The sequence below is a fragment of the Lepisma saccharinum genome, chromosome 19 (genome assembly GCF_977018435.1).
Source record: "Lepisma saccharinum chromosome 19, izLepSacc3.1, whole genome shotgun sequence".
Lineage (NCBI taxonomy): Eukaryota > Metazoa > Arthropoda > Insecta > Zygentoma > Lepismatidae > Lepisma > Lepisma saccharinum.
In genome coordinates this window covers 52593299-52608564 of record NC_139247.1, presented here as the reverse complement: position 1 = coordinate 52608564, position 15266 = coordinate 52593299, and the positions used below count along the sequence as shown (strand labels likewise).

General features: G+C 37.5%; 1 protein-coding gene across 2 annotated transcripts in view; it reads right to left on the bottom strand.

The window, feature by feature from the left end:
• The window catches only part of LOC146002867 (acetylcholine receptor subunit alpha-L1-like), a 361057-nt gene that overhangs the window by 234763 nt on the left and 111028 nt on the right, over nucleotides 1-15266 (bottom strand). For both annotated transcript variants that reach the window (XM_083140884.1, XM_083140883.1), the window contains exon 2: nucleotides 106-150. In XM_083140884.1, the coding sequence (XP_082997010.1) occupies nucleotides 106-150 (45 nt within the window). The remainder of the gene's footprint in view (nucleotides 1-105; nucleotides 151-15266) is intronic.

The window sequence follows — 15266 nt, the reverse complement described above, 5'->3', positions numbered from 1 at the left end:
TTACTCTATATGTTTTAAAAAAATGGGGAAGTAATGTAAGTTTCGAGTATGCTCGTTTGAGTGTTCTCATGACTATGTACAATAAATATAAAATGTAACACTTACATGTTCTAACCATACATTAGTGGTGAGAATCTGATCCTTTAGATTCTGCAAAGAGAAAAAAAATTCTTACTTAGTAAACTAGTACATGTATACGAATATTTACAGAAAACTATCATAAAATTCGTATATCGAAAGCAATGTAAGAAGTATTTGAAATGTTGATATTAGTCCCATTTATAAGAATGAAGTATGTACTTATTGATGCTATTTATGACATATAGAATACAAACTGCAACGTATTTAAATATACAGGGTGATTCAAAAGTCGCGCGACATAGGACAACTCCGTTATTTATGCAAATACCGAAAAAACGATAGAGGGCAAAATTGTTGGACATATGTTTGATATCATGACCGTGATGTTGCATTTGTATTATTTTCATTGTGTGCAGGAAACAAGAACAAAATTGTTGGAAAATAAGTTTTAAATCATGACCGTAATGTTGAATTTTTCTTTTTTTCCAGTAATCAACAACAATGTCCCAGTACACAATTCAGGAAAGGGTGGAAATTGTTCTTATCCATGTTGCAGGGATGAGTCTACGGGAAGCTGCGGTGGAATATCACAGACGGCATCCAGATCAACCACAGCCACATCATGCAACCATTGGTCGTTTACTGGAGCGGTTCAAGGCAACAGGCAGTATCCATGACAAACGACGGTCTGGGCGGCCACGTACAGCAACAGATCATGCAACCTCAGCAAGCGTACTAGCTAAGCTGACAGTCAGTCCAACACGGTCAACACGAAAAGTGGCTCAAGAATGTGTCATCAGTCAAGCATCCAGAAATCATTTCCATCCATATCGTGTGCATTTTGTCCAGGATCTACATGGAGATGACACAGATAGACGGGTGCAGTTCTGTGAGTGGTTTACTGAAAGACGAACGCAGCAGCCACACCTTGAAGCTGATATTCTTTTCAGCGATGAGGCCTGTTTCCATCTAAACGGAACAGTGAATAGACATAACGCTGTGTATTGGGCAACCGAGAACCCATACATTGCTGTAGATCCTCATCATCAGACTGACCCAAGGTTAAATGTGTGGTGTGGCATACACGGGGATGTTCTCATCGGTCCCGTATTTGCCACTCCGTGCGGTTGCTATTTCTATTGCGATTGTCAATTTTGTTGTTCTGTCGTAAATGGAGTACGGCTATGACATTCATTTGTTTGTGTTTCTTTCCGTTTGCCATTTTGACAGTCATTTTGTTTTGTTTTGTTTGTGATTTCAAGCAGACTAATAAATGGTCCATCGGCTGTCGCAACAATTACGCTCATGATTTCCAACAATGTATTTCCTACACTTATGCCCTCTATCGTTTTTTCGGTATCTGCACAAATAACGGAGTTGTCCTATGTCGCGCGACTTTTGAATCACCCTGTATATAAAAGTCTTAAATTTTAAAGAACATTATCATGAATTACACATCAAAAAGCATGAAATAGTACTAAAATACACTGGAATGTTATAAAATATTTCTGTACAATTAACGTTTATGAAAGCGAATTGGTTATTAGGTAACCAATAGGTGGTGACTCAAACCGTTAACAATTAAAACTTTACTTCAACTGCTATTTGAGATGATTTCAAGTATTCGACACCCTATTTAGGAAAATGTCCATTATAACACCATTAAGCCTTGTTTCCATGATATGAAAACTCAATATGCTGACCAAGGCAGAAATTTATTTTATTATAGAAAAAAATGTTTAGCATTTTAGGTGAAAGTACAGTTGACAAGGGAAAGCCAGCTGCTAGAATGTTCCAGAACAACTTTCTAATAGTCTGGAGGGGAGTAATGTTTGTGTATATATATCACCCTGTCTTTGTACCTTGTTACATTTGTACTTGGTGCAGAGTCTGAAGAAGACCTTGCTAGAAGGTTGAAACGTTACGTTTAGTTTATCTTTTATAATAAAATTTCTGCCTTGGTCAGCATATTGAGTTTTTCCTATTTAGGATATCATGATTGCAGCTCAAAACTAGTATTAAAGTAATTTATTAGGCTCTTGAAAATAGCTTCCCTATAAAGAACAATTTTGCACCCGAAAGTCTGTTCTGTGTCTATATGCAGCAGAAATATGAGTTCCTTAGGACAAAAAGTACACGCATAAAATAGTAATGCTACAGTCTAAATTCGTAAGGTACGCCACTTATAAAGAAACAGGCATATATTCCCGATACGAATCATACACTTCCCTCTGTAAACGCCACAACCTGCCTTCTCTCAGCAAAACAAGGAAGATGCAATTGCTCTGTTTCTTATACAAAATCATGAACAATAATATTCAAGTGCAACATCTTCTAGAACAAATACACATACGTGTTCCTATCTCCAAGACACGATCCAAAGGGGCCTCTTTTACTGTAGTAACAGAAGATCGAACATTATAAATAAATCACCTATCAGGAGAATGTGTGAACTGTACAACAGATGTTCCGAAAGGGAACCAAAATTAGATATATTTCACTTGCCTATTGGGAAATTCAAAAAAGTTATTCAAGGAATGGAAGAATAAATGTCAACAATGTAAACTTAAAGGCAAATTTTGTAAATAGTATATTTCTTTCGTAGTTTATACTCAATTACATATATGTACGTACTTTCCAGAGTGTGAATTATTTACAGGTCCTTTATTACACACATAATTAATGTATTTCTTCAAGGTAAATAACTTATATCCATGATTTATAATGTGGTTATTTTATTTCCATATTTTAAGTAATTTATAATATATTATATTAGTATCTCCTTATATATATATATATATATATATATATATATATATATATATATATTGTACATGGTGGTAAAGATCTGAAATACTGAGTGTAAAGGTAAATACGTTGTGCATTGTACTTAATAATTGAAATATTGTATTCATGTAGGCTATTTTTGTAGATAATAGTTAGATATTTTATTCCACTCTCTTCAATTAACATGTATTATTATAACGCGCGTTGTTAACTGTTGTATACACATATAATTTAGCGTTGACATGTTTTATGTTTATTTACATTTCTGCACAATAACGTTTCTTATCAAACTGTAAATTTACAAACTCAAAGCAAGAAATGTAGAACACTGTAATTGGGCATTCGCCTGTTGTGTTTAATAATAAATAAATAAATAAATAAATATGTGCTAGTTGATGAATGTGTTGTTTGCTTGACGTCATTGCTGTGGAAACGTTAGTTGAGAGACTGCCTAAGACTGTCACGTGTAGCACTGAATATAATCTAATTATTAAACTAGACCTCATTACGGTGATGTATTCATGAGATGTATTGTATTGCACGTTTGTTAGGGTAATTTCCATCAAATTTTGTGACGTAAATTTCGAGTTGATTGCAAATTATTCTCAAGACATGTTCAAGTTTGGATGCTGCTTGTTTGCTTGTATGAAGCCTAACGAGTGAACGTTGGACGGCATTGTTTATTCTCAATCTACTGTATCATTTGCGAGGAACTATTTGTTCTTCGCCCGAGGAAGAAGACGAATTTCAAAGTGTCTTTGCTACATGGAGAAGGGAAGTGAGAAACATGTCGTATCTACCACCTTGCAGAGAACGAGTATTTCAGGAACTAGGTGTCCAATTTCTATTGCCGGTGACTGTACAAACGAGAATCCATGGTTTTCGAAGATTTTGATTGATTGATTGATTTCGTTCACTTTACTTCGCTCTTCTGCCACTTTTGGCTAATCGCGAAGATGATGATGAGTGAAACCAATGCTCCTGTACAAGGAAATCCGCCTATTATATTCAAGCAGCATTAAGTGCAAAGACCATCGGAGCTTACTGCTTATGGTAGAAATCGAGAATCAGTGGAGCCTTATGTGTGTCTCATGACACTGTTCCATGCACCCTGCGCCGGAAATCTCGAACAAGCAAAAGAAAACAAGTCTGCTGCGCAAGAAAGACTGGAGGGGGCTCGACCAATGAACGCGTGAGAGAGGAAAACGTGGCTGCAGCTACCAGCCGTTTGCAGCATTTCTCCCCTTCACTACCCTTATGCGCGACCTTGCTCCACATATTTCCGAGATAGAGTGTAGTTTTCGTCTAGTGTGTATAAACTTAGCATGCCGTTTAAATGGGGGGTTATCCTTTGTCTATTGTCTACAAATAAATAACCAATGGCAGAACGGATCAGAAAAACAAGTATAAATTGTCTTGAGGAATATTCTAGAACATCCTCTCTTCATGAACGTACAGCTGGAGTATTTGATTCATCAACCCTTAACTTAAGACATGGAATTCAATTACAGAGATACTTGGCGGCGATACAGGATGTAAGAAAAGAGAATTTCCTGACAATTGAGGAAATTTTATTGCGCTTGAATGAGAGACCGTTGGAGGACATTTTTCCTCCCGGTTTCCGGAAAATGTCTAATATTTGCTCGAGAGCACAGGGGATGGGTGACAGGAATTAACTTTCTGGAACAATAAATGTGAAAGGAAAAGAGCGAAGCGATGCGATGCGATGCGAGGCGTGACGTAGCCCTTCAGTCGCCATTGTAATTTTCTCACTTGCCGAGAGTCTCTGGAATGCAGATCCAATAACGGAAGAACAGTTTTGCGAAAATCACGTCATTTCCGGTGTGTGGTTCCCATTTCCTGGGGAAAAAACCTCCACCGGCAGGAAAAAGGGTTGTAAAATGTCTAAAAGCAGGAATTCGCTGGGTAGTACGATCACTTTTGAGAATCAGTAACTTTATTGAAGGAATTAATGCACTGCGAATTCTATTTCACATTGATGAGCATTTTGTGAGAGTTATTTTATCGAAACGATGAGGTTTTTTTAAGAATCAAGCGTTAATTGTTAGTTTTCTGAGATTTTATCATGGACATCTAGAGCAAATCCTTTTTGATGAAAATCTTGTGTGAATTATTCATCGAACAATACACTACTATTTAGTTTTGTGAGTGTTAAGGAAATTTAGAACAAACATTTTGTGAGAAACATTCCTCAAACCAATACTGATGAATATTGTGCAGGAATTATTGCAATTAATGCACAAATACTCAATATTTGAGTTCTTACAGCTTGAGTTCTTATGAACATTTAATTCAGATTCGCATTGCTGGAGAGTTTGTAGGAAATAGCCGATCAATGCACGGATATTTAACCATGAAATTTTTATTAGTAAAACAATTTCACCTTTTTCACCTTAGATTCGAGTTAATACACAAAATTAATACCATGCACTGTAAATACTAAATAAATTCATAATATTCTTACTCTTCAAAAAATACTAAATGTCCAGCAATGTTTCGATAAAATAACTCTTACAAAATACTGTATTTAGTGTTCCAGAAATTGCATTACCTTGCGGATTTTAAATAAGAACTAAATTTAAAACACTATAATTAAGAAAGTCTTATTTAAAATTCGATATCTTTGTCGTTGTTAAATTGTGATTACCTTTAAAATATATCGTTATTTTATGCTCGCGTATGTGTATTAAGCAATCCGAAGTGTTTTGTGTCTCTTTCTTATTAATTTCATGAAACGTACTATTGTACAAACTACTGTAATAAGGTCTAATGCTGTTCTCAGTTGTAGTAAAATCTCGTAGCAATAAATACAATGTAGCACTGTTCAGTTCTTCGGCTTCTATAAATATTTAGAACGAAGCAAAGAGAACAATCTCTTTTGTGGTTGAACATATGTTTGGTTTAGAAATGTGTGAATTTAATATTTACATTGAGTTGGCGTAGTTATTTATTTTTACTTTTGTATAAATCGGCAGTATGGGGGATGACATGTAACTTTCAACGGTGGTTCTAATTACTGGATAATTTTAATTAACCGAAAACAGGAAAAAGAGGACGACATAAATTGTAGTCATGCAATGCGTTGCCAACTAAACTCCATTATCATACCTTCTCGAAAATGACCGAGGGAGAGAAGTAAAGTTCCCCATGAAAATTATCATCCGTCGTCTATAATTTATCTCATCCACACAACAATCAGGATTTAAAAGAATATATTTGCGATTCCAAACCGGGAAATTCAACGAGCGCCCACGAGGTGGAAACTCCAAACTTTTCTTTTTATTGTCAGTGCGTTGTGGAAACAATAGAGTTACGTCAAGCCATTTGAATCCATTACAATGTGATTAAAGAGACAATGCGGTCACCCTGCAGAATGCTTCCGCCCAACTAAGCAGGCATTGTGTCTCGTAATGAGGTCGGACATGTCATTTGTTAGATTTCTTCAAATTTCTCGGTCCTCCCACGCTTGGTCTTTCTTAATTAGCACAATTGCTCAATTAATAGAGGAGCACCAAGAGATGGGGAGTGAATTATGTACTTTGTCATGAACTTATACTTAAGTGTGGCTGCGCGATGATAGTTCATGGAGATAAACCCTTTTCATACGGCGGACATACATTCTTCTACTATTCAGTATTTGCTTTCATGAACTTCGTGTGTCCTTCTTACATAACTTGTACTAACTCTTTCCCATACTTTATATCTTCTAACTTCGCTTCCCTTGCCCTTTAATTCGCTCACATTATTTTCTCCTGTTTCCTCTTTGCTTGCCTTTCGATCCCTTACCTTTGACTTCTCATTCATTTCATTTCTATTCCTTTGATTTTCTTATCCTGCCTTCCCTTATTCATCATCTCATCCTGTGCCATTCATTTTGCATTATTTTGCTTCTCTTTCCTTCTCATAACTTATTTCCACTTAACTTGTCACTTCTATTCTATTCCCTTACATATCTTATCTTGCCTTCCAATCCTTTAGTTTCATTTAACTTCTAATTCTTGTCATTTTTATTTTATTCCTTTGCTTCCCTTGTTTTGCCTTCCCATTCCTTACTTTCATTTAACTTGTCATTCTTTTCATGATTATTCTATTCCTTTACTTTAATTTCTCATCTTGGTCATTTCTATTATATTCCTTTGTTTTTCTTATCTTGCCTTCCCATCCTTTAATCATTATCTCATGCATGTTATTCTTATTCTATTGTTTTCTCCTGTTATCTTGCCTTACCATAACTTACGTATCTCCATTAATCTTTCCATCCTTGTCATTTTCATTTTATTCCTTTGCCTCTCCTATCTTGCTTTTCATTCTTTACTTTCATTTAACTTCTCATCCTTATCATTATTGTTCTCTTCGTTCTTTCCTCTTATCTAACCTTCCCAACTCTTACTTTCATTTAACTCATCCTTGTCATTTCCTTTCCATTGTTTTGCTTCTTCCTCTGTCTCCCATCCTTTACTTCCCATCTAACTTCCCATTCTTATCATTGTTTTTCTATTTCTTCGCCCCCTTATCTTACCTTCCCAACACTTACTTTTATTTAACTTCTCATCCTTGTTATTTCTATTCCTTTGCTCTCTATCTTGCAATGCGATCCCTTATTTCCTTGTAACTCACACTCTCTTCCTTTGCTTCACTTTTCCTTCCAATATTTTTATACCATTCGATTGTTTGTTCTTTTATCTTTACTTCTCTTCTCAAGATTTTTCAAATATTTCATTTCTCTTTCTTCCCATTTATTTCCCTTTCTCTCCATTTACTTCATCTTCAGTTCCATTCTTACCCTTTTATCTTTTTCCTCGCTGTTTTCTCCTTTTGATTTTTCATTAAGCAAAACCTTTTAAAAATGTTGGTCAAAGCGGCCTCCACTTTACATATCACCTACACTTGTGTCACATACAAAAAACACTTTTCTGAAACATACTGTTATTCCAAAAATTAGCACAGTGACTCATGATACATTTACGGACAAAATCGAATAAAAAGGCCTGCTCTGTGGTAAAGGAAACCATGGAAACGTTAATAAACAAAAACACGTCGCTTGCTAAATTGAATTAATGTATCACCCACGTGTACAGCGTTATGCACTCTGCTCATTTAGTGAGCGCAATTAGCGAAAACATCAAGAGCAGTGACTTTAAATGAATCACATGTGCCAGAATTCATGTTTGTCCATGTTGCATAAATTACTGTCCGCTTTGTTTTTTACGCTAAGATAAATGCAAATATATTTTGAAGCAGCTGCAAAGGAAAAAATGTTTTTGCTAATTACAGTTTGTAATGTTGAATTTCAGTTGGAGCTCCGTTATTAGAATTGTTTGGTGGCAATTTTTTGAATGTTTCAGCAACATTTGTTTGAAAAAAGTTTTGCTTCACTAGAACTCAAAAGGGACACAAAACAGCGAGATAGGATCTAAAATGGAGGGAATGAAAAGGAAGGAATATGACGGAATAGAGAAGAGAAAATATGTGAACAACAAAGGTAAGGCAATAAAAGTAAAAAAAAGAACAAGAAATGAAATAGAACTAATCCAAATTCAAATACTTAGGAGTAATATTAACAAATGAAAATTATATTAAAGAGGAAATAAAAAGTAGGCTTAATTCAGGAAATGCATGTTACTTCTCTCTTCATAAACTTTTGTCTTCTTGTTTAATATCTAAGAAACTAAAAGTTAAAATATACAAAACAGTAATTTTGCCTGTAGTATTATATGGATGTGAAACTTGGTCCCTTACATTGAAAGAGGAACATAAATTGAGGGTATTTGAAAATAAGATCCTTAGGAAAATCTTAGGACCTAAAAGGGATGAGGAGACAGGTGAGTGGAGAAGGTTACATAATTTAGAACTACATAATTTGTATTCATGTCCAGATATTATTAGAATAATTAAATCAAGAAGACTTAGGTGGGCAGGCCATGTGGCACGAATGGGAGAGGAAAGAGGAGTTTACAGAATTCTTGTTGGGAAACCTGATGGTAAGAGACCTGTAGGAAGGCCAAGACGAAGATGGAGGGACAACGTTGAGATGGACCTAAGGGAAATCGGTAGGGATGGAAAAGAGTATATAGATCTTGCTCAGGATAGGGAAAGATGGAAGGCCTGTGTTGCTGCAGCCATGAACCTTCGGGTTTAAGAAGGCTAGGGAGTTAGTTAGTTAGTTAGTTAGAGAGTGGAATAAAAGTCTTGGAACTCAAGTGAAGTGAAGAAAATCTGCAATAGGGAAAGGTGTATGATGGGAAATGTCAAGGCAAAGCAAGGAACAAAAAGATGAGGGGGAGTCAACACTAGTACAATTACTGGAAACTCCTACGTTACATATTTGGAAAGATACATGTCCGAGGTGAAGGATTACAAGTACGAGATGATTCTGAGGACAGGAGGTCTTGCCTTAGGGCCTGGAGAGAAGTTCACAGAGGTGAAGTTCGGAGCAATATACTTACAAAACCTACATGCAGATCGGAACTAGGCATGAGCCTGGCTAATAATAGCCAGATTCTTACCTCACGTGGCTGCTGCATGTACAGTCACGGACAGTTCTAGGTATAACGATCCAAATGGAAGTCAATGGGATCGTAACCCGTGACTGTAATATAATGGTAGTTGAACCTTACAACATACGGATCTCGCGACCTTTACCCCTGAATCACTATATACTTATGGTATGGAGAGATTACTAACTGTATCATACATAACAAATACGTAGACACAGGTCTTACACAACATTTGAAAACTACCCTATATCAAGAATGTGAAACTCGATGGTACAGTAGGATTGACATGTACAAATCTTTTGATGTCAACTACAATGACATTGAAAATATTCTTATCGAACGCCAGGAAGAAGGGAGAATGGCACACGTTCAACGAGATATCCTGAGAATGCTTATCGAGTTTCTGGAACCATTCAAAGACGCTTCTCTGCAATCAGAAGCAGATACATACCCCACACTACCACTTGTGCTTCCTTTGCGATTCAAATTAATACATCAGCTTAAAGAACAGAATCTCTCAGATCCAGAGGATCTGTTGCAGTTAAAACAAATTGCATTAAATTCACTCGCAGAAAACTTTGTTTTGCACAAATTTCATAAGATTGCTTGCTTCTTGTGGCCTAATTTCCGTCAGTTGAGAATGCTTGAAAATACAGAGAAAGAGGAGACAAGACTCGATGTGTGTTCCTTAATACGGGATCTAAAGAGCAAAGAGCCAGAATCTCAATGTAAAGATCATTCTCAGCGAAATAGTTCTTCTGTCCCTTCTCAATCTCAAGTTGCCAAAAGACTAAAAATACTGGATTTCACGTGTATCGAAGATGAAAATATTGATGCCCGAAGTGAAAACGAGGCCGAAGAAATTGAAAAATATTTAAATCATAGTTATGGTTCGGTTGACATTAAAGACCTACTGGAATGATGGAAAGATCACGAACAGGAGTTACCGTATTTATTGCGGCTTGCCAGACAATTCCTATGTATACCAGCTTCAAGTGCTAGCAGTGAAAGGAATTTTAGTGCAGCTGGGTTGCTGATCCAACAGAGACGAACCAGCCTCAGTTCTCGAAGTGTGGACTCTGTACTTTTTCTGCACAGTAACATGGGACACTAACCAGTAACCTGTCAGTAAGTAGGCCTACATCTTTTTTTTTTTTTTTTAAAGTAGCGCATGTTTTGTTAATATTTGTTTCACCAATAGTAGATGTAGCAAAAGTAACAGTATTTTTTTTCTCATCGATTGTTTACATTTTTTTATAACAGCTCGTTAACGAAGTACAACAGTGCCCATTTTTTTTTCAAATGCTGAATTGGAAAGTAATTTTAATTATGTTTTCGGGCTCGGGCCTTGCTCATGTTTACTTATTATCGGACTCGGGTCGGGTTCGGGTTTCTTTTCCTCGGGCCGGGCCGGACTCGGGCCTTACAATTTAGGCCCGTGCAGACACATCACGCAATCTGTGATTCAGTAAGCTTCCAGCTGTGCTAGTGAGAGCATCGCATGTGCTGGTTATAACGTCACAAAATGTGTGCTACCATCGAAAATCCAGCCAAATGCGAGATACGCGGAGGTCCACAAAACCAGTCGAATGGTCTCTATCTTAAACTTTCTTCCCGGGTACAACACGGAAGGGTAGGAGTTTTTGAACAGAATAGTGACTGGCGAGGAGACTTGGGTGGCGTATGTGAACGCTGAGACAAAGCAACAGTCAATGAGATGAGGTCATACCGGTCCAACTTTGTCAGCGAGGAAGGTTATGGCCACCGTGTTTTGGGATGCTAAGGGAATCTTGTTTGTCGAATTCATGGAACGTGGTACGACAATCACTTATGAAGTTTACTGTAACACTTTGTAGAAACTGAGAAGAGCCATCCAGAACAAACATCGCAGTCTGCTGACATCTGGGGTTGTGTTCGTGCATGACAACGCTCGCCCTCACACTGCTCGGCGAACGCAATGGCTTTTGCGCCAATTCAACTGGGACGTTTTTGATCATCCCCCTAACATCCCGGACTTGGCTCCTTCTGATTTTCATCTGTTCACTCACATGAAGAAGCGGCTTGGGGCACAGCACTTCGCTGACGATGAGGATCTTCAAAATGTTGTGACAGGTTTGTTGAATTCGCAGGCGACCGAGTTTTATGCAGAAGGGATTGGAAAACACTATGACAAGTGCTTGAATTTACATGGCGACTATGTTGAAAAATAGAGGACAGCTGTACCTTTCAGATGTAAAGTAAAAAAACTGTTGTATCTCTGCAGGTTTTTTTATTGACAGCCGAACGGCGTTTACTTTCCGAATGACCCTCGTACAAATATATACGCGCATGTACAGTCACCGGCAATAAAAAAGGCCCTGAAATATTAGCTTTCCTGCAAGGCGTTGTGTGTGTTACCTAACAATACAGCGGTGGTAGAAGGTGACATTGAAAATTTGTCATTAAAATCCACTTGTCGGCGTGGAGTTACGCAACACACACAACGTCTAGCAGGAAAGGGAATTTTTTGGGACCTAGGTGTCCCATTTCTATTCCCGGTGACTGTACCTACGCACACGCGAACTGGCTGAGATTAGCGTAACAGTTCTTTCAAGATGGCTGTCTCTTTGTTGAGAGACCAAATACATTCCACCTTCACCCTCCTCCCCATACACCTCCACAAGAGGAGCTTGGAATTCTAATCTCCTCAAACTCTACATCCCATTCGGAAAGAGGAAGGAGACAAGAGGCAAACGCAAAAGGAAGCGAAATAAAAATGGGAGTAAAGGGCTTGGGAGACGATAGGAGAAACTTTCAGGGATGTTGCATCCCAGCATCTGCTCTGGAGCCGAGAGAATCCCGAAGTTCCCGAAAGCATCGCCAGAGGACTTTCTCGGTGTCTTTGAATTCATGAAAACGTCAGTGGAAGGGGATTAAGAGACGTCGCTAGTTGAGGAAGACGAAAAACATTAGGGTGATGGAAAAGGAAAGGGAGAAACGAGATACAGAAGGCTTCAGTAGAAATTCTCTTGTGTGTGTGTTCGTCTTGTCTCCGTTATATCAGAGTTTTTTTCTTTTATAATATTCTAGTTTATGCAAATGCTTTTGAGCCATGTCGGGATCTGCCATCGCATTTACCTTCCTTGGCTTTGCTTCTATTGGTTCACCTTGCCTTATTATTCATTCCCTTTCCTTTGGTTTTCTTCACGTCGTCATCCCTCTCTACTTTCTGTATTCCTTTCTTCCCCATCAAGCAGCTGCTTTTCTCGTCCTTTTCCCTTCCATTATTTTATCTTCTTTCTCTCCTTTCATTTTCCTAGCATGATATTGTTTTCTTCCATTTTGCTTTTCTTGTCCTGTACATTGTTTATCTTCATCTCCCATTTATTTATTTATCCTATATTTGTTCTCACCATTTATTTATTCATTCTGCTGTCTTATTTCCTTTCTCCTTTTCTTTTCCGTATGTTTTATTCCCTTGTCCTTTATTCTCTTCCCATTACTATATCTTCTAATATATTCCCTTATCGTTACTGCTTCAACTTTTTTATTTTCTTCTCATCACTCTTTCTCTTCTGTTATTCCCCTCATCACTATTTCCTCATCTTCTTTAATTGCCTTCTCATCACTATTTGCCACCTTTCATTCCCTCCTCGTCACTATTTATCCTTTTCTATTCCATTCTCATCACTTTTTCCGATCTTTAATTCTTCTCTCATCACTATTCCTCCTTCTTCGTTCTCTTTCTTTCACTTTTATGCTTATTAATTCCTTTCTTCCACTTCTTATTCCAACAATTTTCTTTAATTCGCTTTTTCCGTTCTCTCCATTTCCTTCCACCATATTGCAATGCATCCACCACTTGACTTGTAGTCCCATTAGAATATAAGGGTGTCATAAGATTTATTTTATGCCACTTTGCCATTGGATTGCTGACAGAGACGTTCCCAAAAGCATGGATTTTGGTGGTTTTGACTTCTTTTAAGCCCCACTTTCCTTAAAAAAAGATACTCCGATGAAAAAGACTGCTGAAAATGTAGCCATAACTACTATCCCTTGCTTTATGACCCCTTTCCTACAATATTCCTGCCACGCTATTGGTTGACTCTTTTTTGCTTTGATAAATGCCGTCATCTTAACTGGCACCATGACAAGTATGGCCGAGATGTGGTAGAGAAGATAAAGAGAACATTACAAGCCATACTTCGGATGCGAAAATTCCATTACAGACCGCCACACGAGCGTTGTTATGGCGGAAGAACACTGTTGTTCTGGTTGTTGAGTTCATCCAGCGTAAACACTTTCGCTGCGATGCGGAAGAACAACCTAATCCCGCTAAGACAATATGGCGGGCGTGCTGCTGATGTAAAATGCTTGCTCGAGGCATTAGTATGCAGTGTCAGATTACCCTGTATAATTTTTCGCACCCCTTCCTTCTTCACGCACGAATCTCTGACATCTATTTTTTGCTGACGAGATTTTATGACCTTGTTATGGGGCAACCAATTTCTCTATGCCAAGATGTGATTATGCCAAAGTACCCTTGTCGTCCAATCTGCAGTGTTTGACTTAATGGCCAATCACTGTCAGTACATAGAGTCTCACGTCATTATAAAAAGAGCGTAACAAGATCGTATGCTATGCTGGAGAGGTTTGGTCTCTATGTAAGTAACCCTTGTCAATGTACAGTCGCCAGCAATAAAACTGGGAAACTTAGATCCTTAAGTACTTGATTCCCTGCAATGCGTTATCAGGATAACAACTCTGTGACCATGATAGGATTCAAGTACAATTCCCGGTTTTCAAGCCGAACTTTTCAAAAGTTCAAGGGCACAAGCATCTCTATTTCAACCTTACGTATAACCGCCTCTCACCGCACATAACCACTAAAAAAGCCATGCGCCTTCTCGGTCTTCTATACAGATTTAGCGAAATTCAAAACCCATCATCTCTTGCTTTATTCTTTCAATCTTTCATCTCGCCCATCCTTGAATACTGTTCCCCAATTTGGGCAATGGCCTCAAAAACCAATCTCACCTGAATAGATTCTGTCCTCAGTAACTTTCTTACAATTGTTCGCCATATAATACCTTCCTTTCAACATGTATCCAAATCAGACACCATGGCTGCTCTGAATATTCACACTCCATCCTTTCGTCGTGATCTAGCTGACATGAAATTTTTATACAAGATAATAAATGGCAAAATCAGAACAGATCTCCTAATCACTTAGGGTACCCCAAAAACTAACGCCCAACCTGCAACTCTTCCATAACACAACCACTAGGCTATCCCTTCTATAACGCTCCTTGTTTTACAGGCTCCCAGAAATCTACAACAAACTTCCCCTGAATGTAGATATTTTCCTTCCAGAACGTAATTTTTGTATATTACTATCCTACCTTATTATTGTTTTTTGTTTCTACTTTATGTTGTTTCAGTGTAAAATGGCCAAATAAGACTGTATCTGAAACTCTCAGTAAATAAATCAATAAATATAAAAGATGCCTGTGATTTAAATACATCCAAAAATTCTAATTCAATTCAATTGAACGGTGCGGATCTTACACTTGCAATTTCACATACTCAGACTAGAAATACATCTACAAATAAAAGTAACAAATGTTACGGGATATACTAATCTACGAAAACTTATTAATTGTACGTATAAGAGTTTCAAATTTACGTAATCAACTTCAAGATATCTTGCAATAATCTTCCATCTGACAGATAGATTGTTCTGCAAAGGACACTAACAAAGCAAAGGACACTAACAAAGCAAACGGATTGAGAGAATTATGTTTTATTTTCCACGGAGCTTTCTTTTCTTTTCCTTTCCTTCTTCGACAAAAAAATTAATATAAACTGTGATAAACTTGCCTCAGGGCATTATGCATAAAT